A 19,973-nucleotide genomic window follows, 5' to 3' on the forward strand; every position below is an offset into this window, starting at 1 on the left:
TCCAGCAATGCTCTTTATTGAAGCTATTTACAAGAAAGGTTACATTATGAATGATAATCTTTTCCAGTCAAATTCAGTTTGGCAGCCAATACATCACTGCCCTCTTCCCCTTCTTCTCATAAAAGGTTAATCCATGGACACACGTAAGCGTTACTTTATCCCTATTGTATATAAAAAATATTGCACTACATTTATTCTGTACAACAAAAAAAAAACAAGTGACACGTTAGCAGCATCATATTAACTACAGAGCCAGTCTGTGGGCACAAACAAGTAGCAAAATAAATACATAGAAGGGGAATAAGGGTGAGGCTGCCCAGTCACCAGCAGAATCCCAGTTTGCAGTCCATGGAACGGGCCACCTTGCGCACAGACTTGGGTACACCTGGCTATTTTAAAGAGCTTGGAAGACAAAGCTTGTTATAGAGACAGTGGGCAGCAAAATCCAGAATATATTTCTGGATCTAAAAGGAAACCATCACCAATCACAGCACGTAGCATTGGGGTTTTTTTGCTGCTGGATGGAGAGAAGTTACCAAGATAGGATTTGCGCTCCCCTTGTTATCACAGTGATGACTCTTTTGGGCACTTTAAGAGAACAGAGTCACACCCTAATGCCAGTTAACCCAGGAAACCCCCTGTTTTATGTACCTCTTGTGGCTGTGTGTAATGTACGGAGGAACCATAGCAGGAGCCAGTATATTACACAATTCAGATAAATGCCCAATTATCCACAAAATCAATTTATTATATGTCATTGAGTGGAGTCTTGTGTTGGCCATAACCCGATTTGCCAACTAGATTGGCTAGTAAAAGATCTGCCTCTCCAACTTATTTTGAGGGCCATGGCACAAGGATGGAGAGGGCTTTTAGAAGTGATGTGCTCGTTATCAATTCATGTCTGTAGATGATGTCCTACATCAAGGAAACAATGGCTAATGTTGCTAAGGACCAATTGTGAGCCAATGGGACTGGGTGACCCACTATTAAAGCAATTGTCCCAATGACCAGCACACAGGGAAATTGTTGGATAATTCATAAATGGCCATGATATTGACTATTTTACTCAGGGCATGGCCAGCTTTATTAGAAGGATGTTAAGGTCTAACTTGTTGCACTTAGTCGCCCTGGTGGTCTTTAAGGACCAAGTCCAAATAAATGGGACTTGTTATAAAATGTATGTTCTACATCTTGCTCCCAAACAGAGCAACCAAACAAATCATTAATGCAATTAGCCCTAGCTTCAATTAGTCAAATATGGGAGAGGACTATTTAAGTTCTCTCTTTCCATTGTAACTTCTGTAAACTAATTTCAGGATTTGGCCCATCCAAAGGAAGTCATCAACATATCGGCCAGTTAATGAGGCACCCATGACTGCCTGCTAGACCAATATCTGAGGCAGGTTTGAAAATCCCATTAAGCAAGAACCATATTGGATGCACGGATATGGGCCTTGCATGACTAGCCATGTAGGCCACCAGTATGATATGATTATTGGCTTCTGGGCCAATCCTTTGGATGAACCTGATTTCGCCCTGCACATGGGTGGCCAAATCAGGCAAAGATCTGCTGAATCTTGGATGGTTAGCTTAAAGGCAAAACAACCATGGACTGTAGGTGCATCCAGTAGAGCCTTAAATTTGCATTTCCATCTTTGCCATAGTGTTTGCCGTACTAGTGTTCTTATAGCTCTGCTGAGATTACCAAAATGGTGGCTCCCATTCATAGGTTTGAACATAGAGAAAAATGTATGCAACTGGGCTCACAAACTCATGCCTTCATTCTTCTCCATAAAGTGTCACGAGTAGGACTGGACAATCATTCCAACTGCTACCTAATGATATAGTTTCCCTTTTCGTCGGGTTATTACCAAATATCACTGCATCCTTAACTGTATAAGAAGGAAAAATAAACACAGGAAACAATGAAAAAACCCCCCATAAAATCACGTCTTCGTGTAAACATTTGGCAGCTAAAAGACAGACAGAAGCACACAAATACAGGGTTAGAACCATCCTACATCACTGCTCCCATAGGGGCCTTCTGGGAGAAAGAACATGTGCAGCTACACTACTGTGGGGGTGAGTGAGGTTTGTGCAAATCAGCATTCGCATGTAAGAACATGGGCTAAATGGCCTTACCGGGTAAAAACTCATCTTAAAATGAACATTTAGAATAACTGAATATATCCATGGGAAAGCTCTGGAAACACAGTGTGCAATACAGGACATGTAGAGACAGAATTAGGGAGAACTTTATGAATATGTTGCATCTAATTTTACTCTCTATTCTTTTCTTCTAACTACAATAGGTAGATGTTTCCCTTATGGAGAGTAACTCTTATGGGTGCCAAGGGCCCCTGGTATTATATATGAGGGGTTTGGAAGTTGTTCTTACACTCCATAAAGATCATGACTATGTGGATACATCCTTTGTTGCCATTGTTCACATTCACATTATATTTATGACCATGAAACAGATCTTTGGTCTATTTAGATTAGTACTAAAAGTAAATGAAAGCCCCCCCCAAACACAGTCCATAAATAAAAAAGATGTTCCCCACTTTTATATTGGTGTAGAGGGCGCCATGAAATAGTGTAGTGCGCGTCTATGGCCACTAAGGTGACACCATTGCTGAACCTCTTGATATAATAAAACAAAACACATAAAGATACCCTTTAAAAAACAAAACAGTAACAACCGTTCATGGCAATGAGGTGTGAAAGGATGGTGGATGGGACAGAAGGTAGTAAATATCCAGTGTGGATTTACATGCTAACCGTTAATCCCCATTTAGCGGTCTCTTTCCAGTTGGTGGGTAGGTTTGATTCTCAAAGCTTGAGAAGTGGGTGCTGTGAGAAATGAGAACAATGAAGGTCCCAATTCTAGAACCGTTTCTCTTTAAACGGCAAGTGGTAAAAGCATTGTGATATGGTTCTGTCTTCAAACAACTGGAGGGACTACACGATTTAGCTTTAAGTGCAAATAATGAGTATGCTCTAACAAAATGGCCAGAGAACATGTAGTGTCCTACTCAGCTTCAAGAGAACCAGGAACCTTGTCCTCCGGAGTTATGCAGCTAAAGCTTTCTGTTTCTGGTTGGCCAACATCATTATCCTCCTCATCGTTATGTTCAGCCTCTACTGCAACAATGGCCTCCTCTTCGCATTTAGCGTTTTTTCGAGGTTGGGCTAGGGAAGAATTTTCCAAGGATTCGATGTCCTCAATGCCGGCTCTATAGTGAATCATGAGCAATGTAAGAGCCTGAAGTCTCTCGCTGGATTTAGACAAGGCGGCAGATAGGAGAGCTTTTCGTCTTGCTTCCGTGGCATCTTTCTCTTCCTTCACTAGAGAGTTATTGTGCTCCAGCTCTTGGTCAATTTCATTCTGCAGTTTATCCAACATGAATTCCAGCTTCTGTATCCTTTCGTCGGTCGGTAACCCTCTGTAAAGATCACGGCCAATCTCCTTCACTGCAATAAACACGCTATCATCCAACCCACCGTCTCTACGAACTAATTTCCCACTGCTACCAGATGCTCTTTTTGAAGGACTGCCGGACCCACATGTTTCTGTGTCACTACTTTCATTGTCTGAAGTATTTGGGGTGTGTTTTGGTGATGGCTCCACCAAATCAGAACCTTGCTCAGGCTGCCGTAGCTTTGTAGCCTGCCGTAGGTTTAACAGGCGGGAACTAGTGTTTATAATGTGCCTGGTAATGCCTGTAGTTCTATTTCCAAAAGATTTAGATTCGGGGTCAGCTCTCTTTTCAGTAGCAACACAGTAAGGATTTTCGTTCAAGCATTTTTCCTGACATTTTTTGTGACACACGTAGCCACAGGTTATACACTGGGAAGCAGCCTTGGTCCACACTTTCCTTTTACAATAATCACACAAAGTAGAGTTCTGAAACTGCGTGTCTTGGAAGTTGTGTTTGGATTCAGCAAAAAACATTGGGGGTAGCGGAAGCTCTTCTTTCTGAAGCGAGGAGCTGTCGTCCTGAAAGCCGACATCCCGCTCTCGTTCTAACAACAAGCTAGAAGTCTCAGACTCGCCCTCCATTAAATATTTGAAATTTAGAGTGACGTCCCCGTAGCAATATTTTTCATTGAATCCCTTGTGCATACTCAGATTTCTTAATGCAGTTCTGCTAACGGAGGCTCTAGGTTCAGTGGGGTCTAGCTTAAAACTGGTCAGATACTCCAGTGAGGCGGTGGCAAGGCACTCCAAGGCTACGTCTTCTAGTCGGATACTAATGTGCCCCACGCAGCACAGACTACCCGTTTTAAAGGTGTCTCTGCACCACAGAGCAACATTCAGATACCGGTGATAATTTTCAACCTCAAATATACAAGATGATCTTGTCCAACGCCCTTGTTTGTTCCTGTACAATATCTCCTGTGATTCCCAGATGTGCGGATCATCAACACTGTCTTTCGTGCTGCAGGAACTTTCTGATATTTTATCCTTTACAACATCTGGTTTCGCAGAACTGGGTTTCTGCACAGCAACTTCATCTACCAACTCTGTATTTTTTGCATTTTTTTCTGGCTGTTTATCTCCATTTGAAGATGGCGGGGGTGGTCGTTCTGGCTTCTCTAAAACAGCCTCTCCCTTCTCCAAAGCACTGGGATTTTCACATGAAGTTAACGTAAGTTTCACTTGAGGCCTTGGGGGCACCGGTGGCTTGTTGGCAGGAGACCGGTTTTGCTGTGTGGAGTCTGGGGTTTCTGGTGGGGCAGCTTTATTTACTTTGGGTTGGGTCTTCGAAGGTGTTTGACTTGGCATAGGGGATATGGACCCTAAGGGCTTTGTATAAAGCGGTGCCGCTGTACGTTTAGGACTCGGAAATACAGAATCTTCTTTGGTCTCTCCGAGTGGCTTGATCTCAGGGGCAAGATCCTCAAACTCCGAATCCAACTCTTTGTTTTCTGGATCCACAATGAAGCCGACTGTGTCCTCTTCAAAGTTTTGGGGAAAAGCAGAGGCAACAAACACAGGATCTTCCAGCTGCCCAAGGTTCTCCGGCAAACTGCCAGTGCACTGGTTCTGACCAGCGGGCCTCTCATAAAACACCAGTGTTCTGTCGCCGGCTTGCTTGATGAGCTTTGATGCTTGAATTGAGGATATTACTTTTATACCTAAAAATAGGCAAAAAAAACAAAAGAAATGGAAATGTAAGAATTGTATTCTATTAATAATTTAAAGCAAAATATGGATTTTTTTTTTTTTTTTTTAATAATTTGCTATTTTTTTTTTTATTTCTAACATTTATCCTTGTTGCTAGGAGTTACGAAGCCCTGCTCAAACACAGCTCTATTGGACTATTCAGAAACCATAAATGTCCCCCTACCTCCTATGGCAATAAGGCGATCTCCTTTCTTCAGATCCACAGCAGCTGCTGGAGAATTTGGGGTTACCGATTCAACACAGACATGCCCTGTGTCTCCATCCCTTGCCTGAACCAGCATTAATCCAAAGCTCTGAGAATTCCCTTTAATCAACTCCACCTTTATTAAAACAGAAAAAAAAAATGTTTTTTGATATAATAAATTGTGATATATGAATAGTATTTCTAATCATATAAACAATGAACAACTGCCTAAACCTATGGTTACAGAACCCCTCAGTGACTTCTAATATCCTTATCATTTACAGTAGGGGGTACATTATCCCTTATAATACATGAGTGATACTCAGAGTTCCCTGTATAACTCAGCCTGCAGCCTTGTGCCTTTATATGGTCACAGAACAACCCCTCAGTGACTTCTAATATCCTTATCATTTACATTAGGGGGTACATTATCCCTTATAATACATGAGTGATACTCAGAGTTCCCTGTATAACTCAGCTTGCAGCCTTGTGCCTTTATATGGTCACAGAACAACCCCTCAGTGACTTCTAATATCCTTATCATTTACAGTAGGGGGTACATTATCCCTTATAATACATGAGTGATACTCAGAGTTCCCTGTATAAATCAGCCTGCAGCCTTGTGCCTTTATATGGTCACAGAACAACCCCTCAGTGACTTCTAATATCCTTATCATTTACAGTAGGGGGTACATTATCCCTTATAATACATGAGTGATACTCAGAGTTCCCTGTATAACTCAGCCTGCAGCCTTGTGCCTTTATATGGTCACAGAACAACCCCTCAGTGACTTCTAATATCCTTATCATTTACAGTAGGGGGTACATTATCCCTTATAATACATGAGTGATACTCAGAGTTCCCTGTATAACTCAGCCTGCAGCCTTGTGCCTTTATATGGTCACAGAACAACCCCTCAGTGACTTCTAATATCCTTATCATTTACAGTAGGGGGTACATTATCCCTTATAATACATGAGTGATACTCAGAGTTCCCTGTATAACTCAGCCTGCAGCCTTGTGCCTTTATATGGTCACAGAACAACCCCTCAGTGACTTCTAATATCCTTATCATTTACAGTAGGGGGTACATTATCCACTATATAAATTACAGCAAGGTATACACCTGTTCTCTCACTCTGCCTGCTTCTTCACTTGTTTTAGCCCTTATTACTGTGTACTGTCCAGGAAAAGAAGATTATACATGAAAGCAGGGCTGAGCTGCAATTAAAGTGACAGTACAGTTTTTGCATGCCATACACGGAGATAAAGAAGCAAATAGCCTTTTGACAATGGATCATGCAGACAGCGTGAAGTGGCAGCACCCATGATAGACTCACTGACTAGGGGTGAGGGAGATGTGACGGCTGAATGATTACTGGTTGGCCGACGGGGTGCAGGGAAGCAGAAGGAAAGGGTGGGGGTAACAATGCATAGTGTGCAGGGCAGGAGAGATCATGATTTGGAGAACGGAACCATATATGAGAAGTAGTCATATACATGTAGACGGCAGTGCCCACGGGCACCATGCTGCACTATATATATTCTCAGTGACAAACAAATGAATCAAGAACTAAATGGACCAAACAACAAGACAGGCTATAGAATATGTATGTGGTTTGTGACTGTATCATATAAACAGATCATAGAAAGAATCTAGACTTCGGCCATTCATTTTGGAAAATACCTTTCTGCAAGGTCCCCCCATACGTTGTGTACTTATAGAAAAGATCCCAATGTAAAAACCTAGAAGGAGGAGTATCTCAACAGTAATATGTGGGGCCTGGGTGCTCATGCCCCAGACCAGGGATCCCCAACCTTTAGAACCCGTGAGCAACATTGAGAAGTAAAAGGAGTTGGGGAGCAACATTAGCATGAAAAATGTTCTTTGGGTGCCAAATAAGGGCTGTGATTGGCCATTTAGTAGCCCCTATGTGGATTGTGAACCTACATTGAGGCTCTGTTTGGCAGTGCACATAGTTTTTATACAACCAAAACTTGCCTCCAAACCTGGAATTTGAAAATAATCACATGCTTTGAGGCCACTGGGAGCAACATCCAAGGGGTTTGAGAGCAACATGTTACTCACGAGCTACTGGTTGGGGATCACTGCCCCAGACCTACAGCTCAAGGTGGAGGTATCTGACCAAAAGAGAAGACAGCCGGCACTCACAGATTCCACAAACAGGCTAGTAAAAGAACAGAGAACTTTATTTAGGCCACACAGTAGATAAACACATAGCCAGTAGGCACTTAATCATAGGCTGTGATATGTTGTGCCAATAACACCACCAACCAAAGAACCGTTATGTCGCTATCACATGAATATTTCCCAGTGCACTACCCAAAGAGAAGCACAAGAGCAGGCCGGGTACGAGAGGGTGCCCACGACTCTGCCCATTGAATTTCCGAATAGCAAAGAATGAAATGAGCTGTCAGACCAAGGATCTCATTCTGCTTCATTGGCTTTAGGTGAAGCGACTCCTGACAGACAGACTGACCACTGACTGAAGGCTTAACACAGAGTAGCGACTGGGCCGGAAGAAATACGAGTGCCAATCTGGTAAAATTGCCTTCCATGCGCCGTTTCCTGTAATTAGAATAATAAGAGGCCAGACGCAGCAGCTGCAATAAGCGCGGCTCGAGTGCAAGCGAGTGCCCTAGAGATACAGCACCAGGAATTGGCCAACTGCACTGCTCATACACAATACATCCATAGGAAACAATATGAAGTGTTTGGAAGAACTCACAACTGTCCAGAGGACACCAAAGAACGCCAGCTGTATACAGAGAAGGAACCTCCAAAGGTAAATCAGGGAAGTCTAACCTGCAGCATAATCGACATTGTGAGGCATTGCCCTTTCTTGACGCTGCAGATCTAATTACTCCAGAAAGGCTTCAAGTAGAACTAAACCCTAAAAAGGAATGTGGCTAAAAATGGCATATTTTATATAGTGAATGTATTCAGTTCAGTAAGCTCAGTAAATGACAGCAGCACAGAGCATGTGCAGTGAATCAGCAGAAAAGAAGATGGGGAGCTACAGGGGCATCTTTGGAGACACAGATCTTTACTGCTAAAGGGCTGTGGTTGCCTTGGGCTGGTACAGAAGCACAAAACATCATATAATACATTTCTAGCTATTTCTTTAGGTTTTACTTTTCCTTTAAGGATGGAAGTTGTATGTACAAATTCCATGGTAAACAAGATCCTCATGACAAAAGCAGAAGCGCTAAACAGCAAATCAATAGAACAGAAGCAAAGGAGGAAAATATTGTATAAAGCCGAGCAGACGAGACGAGAAGGCAATTAACGTTTGATTGTTAGCTTGCTGCTGGACACGGGCTGACACAAGCCATGCACAATTACAGAGAGCAATATCAGACAGAGGCAGAAGAGGCTACATATACGGATATGTAATCAGAGTGTTCTTCTCCAAATCAGGACTCAATAAGTGCTCAGTGCTGGGACTCGCCGCCTCTTGATCACACACACAAGTCTTGAGACACAAAGCAAAGGCAATACATTCCGAATAGTCTATTTCCGTCTGTTTAACAGATAAGGGGGAGACTGAATTAACCCATTCATTGCTGGGCCTGACTCTACACTGACTTACAAACTGATGAGCTAGGGGTCTACACAGTCTTGTTATACATGTCCTGGATTCACAGTGCTGGGATAGAAGGATCAGTGGCAGATTAAGGAGATGTGGAGCAGTAATTTGTCCTGGTCATGTGCTTACAGAAAGAGCCAGCACTTTAGGATGGAAATGCTTTCTGGCAGGATGTTGTTTCTCCTACTCAATGTAACTGAATGTGTCTCAGTGGGACCTGGATTTTACTATTGAGTGCTGTTCTTAGATCTACCAGGCAGCTGTTATCTTGTGTTAGGGAGCTGCTATCTGCTTACCTTCCCATTATTCTGTTGTTAGGCTGCTGGGGGGGTGAAATCACTCCAACTTGCAGTACAGCAGTAAAGAGTGACTGAAATTTATCAGAGCAGGGCAGCTGGGAAACTGAGAATATGTGTAGCCCCATGTCAGATTTCAAACTGAAATATAAAAAAAATCTGTTTGCGCTTTTAAGAAACAGATTTCGGGGGAGAATTCTGCAGAACATGCATCAACATGTTTTCCCATGACAGTATCCCTTTAATACTGGAAGAATAGAGTATAGTAAGCAGGGTCGGACTGGGAGGCGTGGGGCCCACTGGGGCTACTGCCCCAGGGCCCCCCCTCCCGCGGCTCCAGAGTGCTGCAGGGGGCTAGTGCGCATGGTGCCGCATTTGTGCGCATGCCCCGCCGGCCCAGTCCGACACTGATAGTAAGTAGAAATAAAAGACTAGGATAATAAAGAGGTTTAGTGAGGAAAAGAGGAATAATAGTTTGGAAAGTGGGTCCATGGTCCAAAGTTTTCTGGTAGGCCCCTGGCATCCCAGTCTGACACGGAGGCTACCCCAATAAGTTTCCCATTGTTCAATGAATATACTGTATGTGGGTCCCACTCTTTATAAGAGTAACCTGGATATGCAATGGAGGCTAAATATTGGGGCTTCAACCAAAGGTGGCTGTGGTTAACCATAGACTGGAATATGCAATAAAATCACACAGACCAATCTGTCAAATATTGTACAATATAGCCCCCCCCAAAGGGACTAGCCACTGACTGCACTGAACCAATTGCCAGCTCCTGTGCCAAGATTTCACCACTTCTGATCACCACTAGTCGGCACCATAATGGTTGCATGTGCATGGCACTGCCCACAACTACTTAAGCGTGGCCTTAATTCCTGAATAACCTGGCCGGGCGTGGAAATGTTGCTTCTTCACTCAGCACCTTGTTTATACAGGTATGGGGCCTGTTATCCAGAATGCTTTCGACCTGGGGCTTTCCAGATAATGGAATTTACCGTAATTTGGATCTTCATACCTTAAGTCTACTAGAAAATCACGTAAACAAATAAAGCCAATATGCAGGTTTTGCTTCCAATAAGGATTAATTATATCTCAGTTGGGATCAAGTACAAACTACTGTTTTATTATTACATGGAAAAAGGAAGTTATTTTAAAAAAATGGAGTTTATGGGAAACAAATATCCTGTAATCTGGTTTCCACAATGCAGATCCCATGCCTGTAATATTACCGTATATACTCGCGTATAAGCCGAGTTTTTCAGCCCCCAAAATATGCTGAAAAACTCTACCTCGGCTTATACTCGGGTCAAGCGCATAAACGGTTGCCGGCGTCTAAGAATAGTCGCCGGCGCCCAAGAATAGTTGCCGGCGTCCAAGAATAGTCTCCAAGAATATTCCAAGAATGGTCGCCGGCATCCAAAAACGAGACGTCGGCACCTACAATGGGACCAGAAACCCCTCAATTTTTTAGTTGAAACTTACCAGAAGCTGCTGCATTTCTCACCCTAGGCTTATACTCGAGTCAATAAGCTTTCCCAGTTTTTGGAGGTAAAATTAGGTACCTCGGCTCATACTCGGGACGGCTTATACTCGAGTATATACGGTAATAGCAAATAGAGACACAGACCAAGCCTATATATGGCCATATTTAGCTGATCCAGTTTTTTGGAACGGGACCGGTTTTCCAAAATGCTCAGGAGCTGGGGGTTTCTGGATAAAAGATCCTTCTGTAACTTGGATCTTCATACCTTAAGTCTACAACTAAAAATAGTTGGGATCAAATACAAGCTACTGTTTTATTATTACAGAGATAAAGGAAATCATTTTTAAAAATGTGGATTATTTGATTATAACGGATTCTATGGGAGACCGCTTTTCCGTAATTCTGAGCTTTCTGGATAATGGGTTTCCGGATAACGGATCCCATACCTGTACAGCATTGTCCTCAGCAGGAAGAAGAAGGAGAAGAAGAAGCGGCACTTGCCTGTACGAGGAACGTAATAAGGTTTCCAAGAAAGAAATCAGAATTTGAGGAAGAGAAGCGAAAGCTGAAGTATCAACAGGAGCCGGATCTGCAATCTAATTACCCTGCTCTAGGAAATGTCATCCCCTCGTTCCTCACATCCGAGGGGCACAAAAGCAATCTATTTTCTTTCTGGGTGAAAATGGCAGGGCTCAAATTGCCTGCATCTGAGGATGCGCACATGTTTATGAAAACAAAGCGATTAACAATTACGAAGAACTACAGAGACGACATTTGGAAGAATCATAAAGAAAAATGTAATTAGGGCAGTTAAATAGAGGGAAGCGCGAGACATTTGCAGCCAGCAGGCAGTTTAAGGTGCCGGATAATGTGCAGGGCTGGAGACGTGACTTCTCCTCGATGACAGCAATTTCGTTTTACACAAGTGTCCTTAAATACAGACACCCTTTCAGTCTTTTATTAGAGCTCAATGTGCCATTTTGCCACACTCCTACTCCAAACATAATGATCTGTATTGATCCTGCAGCCTGATGTTCAGAGGAGAGGTTATTATTATCATCATCATCAGCCAGTGTTTATACAGCACCAACAGATCCGCAAAGGGGAAAGCTTGCTGGGTACATATACAGTTATGGGACCTGTTATCCAGAATGCTCGGGACCTGGGGTTTTCCAGATAATGGATCTTTCTGTAAATCTTTATCCCTTATGTCTACTAGAAAATCATCTAAACAATAACCCACATAGGCTGGTTTTGCCTCCAATAAGGATTAATTATATCTTAGTTGAGATCAAGCACAAGCGACTGTTTTATTATTACACAGAAAAAGGAAATCATTTTTAATAATTTGGATTATTTGGATAAAATGGAGTCTATGGGAGACGGCCTTTCCGGATAATGGGTTTCTGGATAACAGATCGCATACCTGTATATCTCTAAGCACTTTCCAAGATGAATTGATTAAACCATAATAGTCTTTATGGTTATGTGTAAAGGCCCCATACACGGCCGATAAAAGCTGCCAACAGACTGTCCCGTTTTTAGTGAGATAGCTCAACCTGTAGGCCTTCATTTGTACTCGAAAGTCCCGATTTTCTCTGCACTGAACAGGCAGAAAAAGAAACAACGTTTCTAACTTAATTGGCTTTTGGCAGAGAGCCCAGAACAGCCACAGCAGAAGATAAGATACTTTTCTAACAATTTCTAGATAAGCAAATAATTGTAACAATTTAGAGAACAGGTCCCTTGGGAAAAGTTAGACACAGCTTAAAGGGCAATTCACATTCATAAGCAAAACTGTAATAACTGGAAAAAAAAACCCACAGAAATATGTTCAAACTTTCATAATTTGCCAAATTTTGTAAAATGAACATGGTAATTAGGGGGTGTTGCCACAAAAATGGACGTGGTCAAAAAAATTCAGAGCGCTCCTTGCAGCAACTTTTTTGTCCCTCCCAAAATGTTGGGTGGTATGCAGACCGAGTCTGCAGCTTATTGGCCCATGTGTTGCACCGTCCGACGGGCTTTCCCGATCGATATCTGGCCACCTCGATCCGCAGGTTTAAAAAATCGTGCGTTTATGCAGTCCTGTGATCCGACCGCCCGTATCTGATGCATTACGATCTGATCGTTGGGCCCTAGGGTTCACCATCGAACCAGACTGATATCGCCAACTTCAATGTGGGCATATCGGGGAGAGATCCGCTCGTTTGGCGACAACGAGCAGATCTCTACGTCCATGGCCACCTTTAGAGTCACTGTATTAAAGAGAAGTCAGTCTATTCAGGAGAATACAAACAGCCAGAGATGCTCCTCGCAGCAGCAATTCCACATGGAATGAATGGATATTGGGAAGTGGCTTAGAACGACATTTTCATTAATTATGCAAAACTATTCGTAGGCTGGAGATTCCCTTTAATTACCCAAGATAGGCTGCCTTGGCTCAGATAGATCACTGCACATTTGTAGATGCTGAACTGCAACTGTACTTCTTATGTTCCAGCGAGGAAACCTATTAGAGCATGTTTGCTGTGCTCCGACCAGGTCAGCGAGATATGAGGCAAGGAATAAGCGCTTCCATTAGACTGAAGGGCAGTTGCCAGAAGCAAGTCGTAGACTCGAATACCATATGTCACATCAATTTGCTTCTGGTTATAGGGCAGGAGTCGCCAGCAGCCAGCGCAGCAGTGAGGCCGCGTCACATCCACTTACATGTTATTTCCAAGGGATTCGCCCGGGGCCTGATCTTTATGTTATTACATCAGTCGCCCATAAATGCATCAGGATCGGCAACGAAACGCGCAATATTTAACCCAACTCGTTTGCAGAAAAACTGTTCAATGTTAGTTGGTGACGATCTTTTAGATTAGGTGACTCTATTGGTCTAACCCCAATGATACAGAAGTCCCGGAGACCAGCAGATGAATTCAAATATGACCTCTAAGCTGCAAAACCATTTTCTATACTTAAATATTAGGGATGCACCAAATCAATTTGGATTTGGCCGAACCGCTGAATCCTTCGCAAAGATTCGGCTGAATACCGAACCGACGTATGTAGCAAAGCTCAGGAGTAGAACAAATATAGATAACCTCATCCCTCTTCCAAAAGTAATAAAATAAACCAAATTATTCATACAGGGAGAATTTCTGTCAATCACAGTGTTTATGTGTAATAAAAAGGAAACAATTTGCTTTATTTGTAGAAGAATAATGAATGAATGGCTCGGGGAAATTATCAGAGAGACGGTTCTCGTTGAAGTTGCGATGGAGCCGACACTGAGCCAAAGCATGAGAAAGGCTGCCAAATGGAACCTATTCTAATACATTCTAATAAATCATTTGCCTCTGTCTCCCTAAATGAAAAAGTGCCCACCACCAATTTCCAATCAGCGGCAAGAGAGAGTCGGCACACGGGTGAGAAGGTTTCTGGAAGGTAAAGACTCACCTTTAAAAATTTTTAAAAGGGATTCTGTCACCCAAAACCTGTTTTTGCATAAATGAATTTGAATTTTCTACAATATACGTTCATTTATATATATTTTCACTGGTATTTAAAGTTGCTCTGTACTAGTAAAATGGGTGTGTTTGCTTCAGAAACTCTACTATAGTTTATATAAACAAGCTGCTGTGTAGCCATGGGGCCAGCCATTCAAGCACAGGATACACAGTAGATAACAGATAAGTACTACTATAGTTTATATAAACAAGCTGCTGTGTAGCCATGGGGGCAGCCATTCAAGCACAGGATACACAGTAGATAACAGATAAGTACTACTATAGTTTATATAAACAAGCTGCTGTGTAGCCATGGGGGCAGCCATTCAAGCACAGGATACACAGTAGATAACAGATAAGTACTACTATAGTTTATATAAACAAGCTGATGTGTAGCCATGGGGGCAGCCATTCAAGCACAGGATACACAGTAGATAACAGATACGTACTACTATAGTTTATATAAACAAGCTGCTGTGTAGCCATGGGGGCAGCCATTCAAGCACAGGATACACAGTAGATTACAGATAAGTTGATATAAACAAGCTGCTGTGTAGCCATGGGGGCAGCCATTCAAGCACAGGATACACAGTAGATAACAGATAAGTACTACTATAGTTTATATAAACAAGCTGTTGTGTAGCCATGGGGGCAGCCATTCAAGCACAGGATACACAGTAGATAACAGATAAGTACTACTATAGTTTATATAAACAAGCTGCTGTGTAGCCATGGGGGCAGCCATTCAAGCACAGGATACACAGTAGATAACAGATAAGTACTACTATAGTTTATTTAAACAAGCTGCTGTGTAGCCATGGGGGCAGCCATTCAAGCACAGGATACACAGTAGATAACAGATAAGTACTACTATAGTTTATATAAACAAGCTGCTGTGTAGCCATGGGGGCAGCCATTCAAGCACAGGATACACAGTAGATAACAGATAAGTACTACTATAGTTTATTTAAACAAGCTGCTGTGTAGCCATGGGGGCAGCCATTCAAGCACAGGATACACAGTAGATAACAGATAAGTACTACTATAGTTTATATAAACAAGCTGCTGTGTAGCCATGGGGGCAGCCATTCAAGCACAGGATACACAGTAGATAACAGATAAGTACTACTATAGTTTATTTAAACAAGCTGCTGTGTAGCCATGGGAGCAGCCATTAAAGCAAAAGATAGACATTTTACAAACAATCAAAGGTGAACAACCCTTTTAACGTTAGGCATAAATGTAATTGCTATGGCCCCCTCTGTCCCTTTGTGTTGTATGGTTTAAACTGTTGAAACAATGTAACAGAAGTCGGCTCTCCTCCAGGCCTTCTTCTGCTACATTGTTTCAAGAGTCGAAATCATAGAGACACAGTTTCAATAAACAATTTCCATTTTCAAATAACCAGAGATGAATGTATCATGTGAAGTTGCTTCGAATTCCATTTCTGCTCTTTAGGCGATGTCCCCCTTTAACCCTCTCCCACAAAAACTCAACCCTTGGGAACAAGATGGGGCGCGAACCCCGCAGACAGAGGAGCCTTGAAATGAGGCAAAAGGAAATGAAATAAGGAATTGTCAGACTGCAGAATAACTGTATTAGGGTATTGATTTCCAATGGTGCCAGCAAGTATAAACACAGCAAGTAAACGTCAGCTCCTGTGGCCCGTGCCCTTTGCCAGCTGCTCTCTCTGTGTAACGATCTGTGATTTAAAGGCTGTTAATTATCCAGCTAATTTGCAAAGCAGCTTTTGTTTAGTTTTTTTTTTTAAGATATCTGTATTTGAAGGTCTAATTTTAGGCATAACGAAGCCGCCTGATGTGGTTCCGAGTCCTACAGGGTATGAGCCGACCCAGATGGAGAACAAACACTCCTAAATACGCTCCTGAGAATTCCAAGGGAAAGTACAAAATAAGTTATAAGAGGATAATTGGTTCTTTCTTTCTGCAGGCAGGGTGGCAAAGGCCTGGGAGCTGCCATATGGCTTATTTTATACAGAAAAAGAAAGAGGGAATATAAAGCTATACTCTCATTCTGCCCAAACTCATGGTCTTTATACACATAGGTGTGAGCTGCCATACGCCCGGCCATTAAAATACTGTATGAAGCAACTGCATTCTCTCTATACCTACTGTATGTTATCTCTTATCAGGTATCAGATGCAGCTCTGACTCCTAAGGAATGAAGCCGAAAACATAAGGAATACGCTGAGGAAGCACAGGCTGATTATTTATATCAAATATAATCACAGGAAGGAAAGGAACCCAATTATACAAGTATCAAAAGTACTGAATTTGCCCCTGGCACATGCATTTTTATAGGCTCCTCAACTGACATTGTTAGTTTAGAACATTATTACTTGGGCAACAGGGAAATATATATAAATTCACCCTGGAACTATAGCAGGGTGACACCCCAATGTTTCTATATATCTGTAACCTTGTTATGAGCTAAGGGGGCCCAGTCTGAAGGTCAGTTAGGGGGAGATTTGGGGTGAGTGTTTATTTGTACCCTGGGTACCCCTGGAACTATAGCAGGGTGACACCCCAATGTTTCTATATATCTGTAACCTTGTTATGAGCTAAGGGGACACAGCTTGAAGGGCAGTTAGGGGGAGATTTGGGGCAAATGCTTACCATCCCTGGAAATCTAAAGTAGGATGATTGAATCACACATACAAGATTGAAGACAAATGTACTACAACCAATACTAAGAGTAATAGTTATACAGGTATGGGAACTGTTATCCAGAATGCTTGGGACATGGGGATTTTCTGGATAACAGATCTTTTTCATACCTTAAGTCTACTACAAATCATATAAACATGAAATAAAGCCAATAGTCTGGTTTTGCTTCCAATAAGGATTAATTATATCTCAGCTGGGATCAAGTGCAAGTTACAGTTTTATTATTATAGAGGACATTAAATTTTAAGCACCAAGAACCAAAACAGATTATATCATTTCTGCGCAGCGGAGGTCTCTGTGTCTGGGTGACCCGTTATTGTAGGAAACATTTCTGCTCAGTAACAAATTGGACGTGAAACAAGATAGAGGGAATACAGGGAATTGATACGCAGGTCTGTGTGAGCTGGAGAGGGGGTACAGGCCAGGCTGGAGGGCACATTAGCTCTATGGATGATCAATCAGGAATCAGTGTCTCCTTGGTTTGCCATCAAACAAACAAATAAAGGGCTTGGGGGGGAGGAGAGTAAAATACAAATCCCCGTACCTCTCTATTACACAGGGACAGGTCTGTCCGTAACGATAAACTTGCAGATGTTATGAACCACAGCTGGAGCCAATGGATGGCTGAGCATGCTGGGACTTGTAGGTTATAACGCGCGTCTTTTTTTTTTTTTTACGCACGCCACCATACAAGTCTATGGGCATCATTTCCACATCGAAACAAGGCGAAAACATTTGCCCATCCCTATTTATAACCAGTTGACCCACCAAAAATTGTCTGGGTCCCCTAAAGCCCTTAAGTCAGGCAGTCTATAGTCAGCTCAGACTCCCTGCAGCCTGCCCGATGCTGAGCAGTTGATTGGCCAGTGCCAGTTATCCTGCAGGGCAGACTGATAAGGCCACTACTCTAATACACAGCACTTTGCCTAATGTTCTGATAAAGGGAGATTGTGATCAGTGCGAGTGAATTCAGGCCTGGCTCTGGCACTGTTCAGGCTAATTCAGAAAACACACAAGTAATAAGATAATCCAATACGTATGGGATCCGTTATCCAAAAAACAGTTATCCAGAAAGCTCAGAATTACAGAAAGGACGTCTCGCATAGACTCCGTTTTTTATAAATAATCAACATTTTTACAAATTATTTCATTTTTCTATGTAATAATAAAACAGTAGCTTGTACTTGATCCCAACTAAGATAATAATTATATCATATAAATAGATATAAAAATATTATAACGCTGGGATCCAGTGTTTAAGAGACTGCCGGAGGCTCTTGCTAATTCTCTCACCAACGTTCTTTCTACATCAAGGAACCCAAACCTGCAGATGCTCAGAAATTTGACATTTTCTGTTAAGTGATGATTTGTTTGATCCCATGTTTTGCTTTATTGTGGAATTAAATCCTTAAATGTCAGAATGTTCAGCGCAGCATTTACATATCAACTACCTGCACTGACCTGCTCTATTAGTCTCTGCTTAAATGGCACCAACATTTATACTCAACAACTCTGTGCCCTGTGTAATTATAGCAGGGTGACTGTTACCCCAATGTTTCTATATATCTGTAACCTTGTTATGAGCTAAGGGGGCCCAGTCTGAAGGTCAGTTAGGGAGAGATTTGGGGTGAGTGTTTATTTGTACCCTGGGTACCCCTGGAATTATAGCAGGGTGACTGTTACCCCAATGTTTCTATATATCTGTAACCTTGTTATGAGCTAAGGGGGTCCAGTCTGAAGGTCAGTTAGGGGGAGATTTGGGGTGAGTGTTTATTTGTGCCCTGGGTACCCCTGGAACTATAGCAGGGTGACACCCCAATGTTTCTATATATCTGTAACCTTGTTATGAGCTAAGGGGGCCCAGTCTGAAGGTCAGTTAGGGGGAGATTTGGGGTGAGTGTTTATTTGTACCCTGGGTACCCCTGGAACTATAGCAGGGTGTCACCCCAATGTTTCTATATATCTGTAACCTTGTTTTGAGCTAATGGGGGTAAGTCTGAAGGCCAGTTAGGGGGAGATTTGGGGTGAGTGCTTATTTGTGCCCTGGGTACCCCTGGAATTATAGCATGGTGACTGTTACCCCAATGTTTCTATATATCTGTAACCTTGTTATGAGCTAAGGGGGCCCAGTCTGAAGGTCAGTTAGGGGGAGATTTGGGGTGAGTGTTTATTTGTACCCTGGGTACCCCTGGAACTATAGCAGGGTGACTGTTACCCCAATGTTTCTATATATCTGTAACCTTGTTATGAGCTAAGGGGGCCCAGTCTGAAGGTCAGTTAGGGGAGATTTGGGGTGAGTGTTTATTCGTACCCTGGGTACCCCTGGACCTATAGCAGGGTGACTGTTATACCAGGGTGTACATAAATCTTTAACTCAGCAAGAAGAAACAAATGTTGGACCACAGGCTTTACCCACCCGATTTCTAAAATCTTCTTGACTACAGTAACACTGACAAATGAAATCTTGAAGGTTGTACAGGTCTTTGCTGCCACCTTCTGCCTGAGCACCTCAATCAGACTGAACAGTGATGTATAAAACTAACAAATCAATATCAATACAAATGTTTAAAGAAAGGAAACAATAATTGATCAAATGGGATTTCAAATGCCTTATGCACCTTGGAAATCATTTGTGCAGATTGCGCTAGTCACAAAAGTTTTTGCTCCCTGTTACATACATGACCCAAAAAAAAGTGTGTCCGTACAATATAGTAGGCTGGGAATCAGAATTATTTTATAAATCGAGAAGATGGTAGAAAGGGAGCCTACTCTGACACGCACATACATGATTGGCAACCATATTATCAATATCAAAACAGCAGCCAACCAAATAACTGCATTTTTGCTGGTAACCCAACCTGTTGCAAGACTCTAGACTAGAGCCAAATAGGAAATGTCCCTATTTGTATCTAGAAAAAAATGAATCAGACTAAGCTTCTTCCTATAAAATTACAGTCATTTGCTGCCCTCCAGTGGTGGAAATAATGATAACTCTCAGGCCCACTGCAAGTTCATGAGG

The 19,973-nt window shown here is 42.3% G+C and overlaps 1 protein-coding gene across 1 annotated transcript in view; it reads right to left on the reverse strand.

The window, feature by feature from the left end:
- Positions 1-19,973, reverse strand: part of pdzd8.S (PDZ domain containing 8 S homeolog) — a 37,524-nt gene continuing 17,551 nt past the window's right edge. The window contains exons 4-5 of the mRNA XM_018227245.2: positions 5,355-5,511; positions 1-5,142 (exon numbers count right to left, since the gene is read on the reverse strand). Of these exons, the coding sequence (XP_018082734.1) occupies positions 3,032-5,142; positions 5,355-5,511 (2,268 nt within the window). The 3' untranslated portion in view covers positions 1-3,031. The remainder of the gene's footprint in view (positions 5,143-5,354; positions 5,512-19,973) is intronic.

Source organism: Xenopus laevis, chromosome 7S (genome assembly GCF_017654675.1).
Source record: "Xenopus laevis strain J_2021 chromosome 7S, Xenopus_laevis_v10.1, whole genome shotgun sequence".
In the NCBI taxonomy this organism is placed as follows: domain Eukaryota; kingdom Metazoa; phylum Chordata; class Amphibia; order Anura; family Pipidae; genus Xenopus; species Xenopus laevis.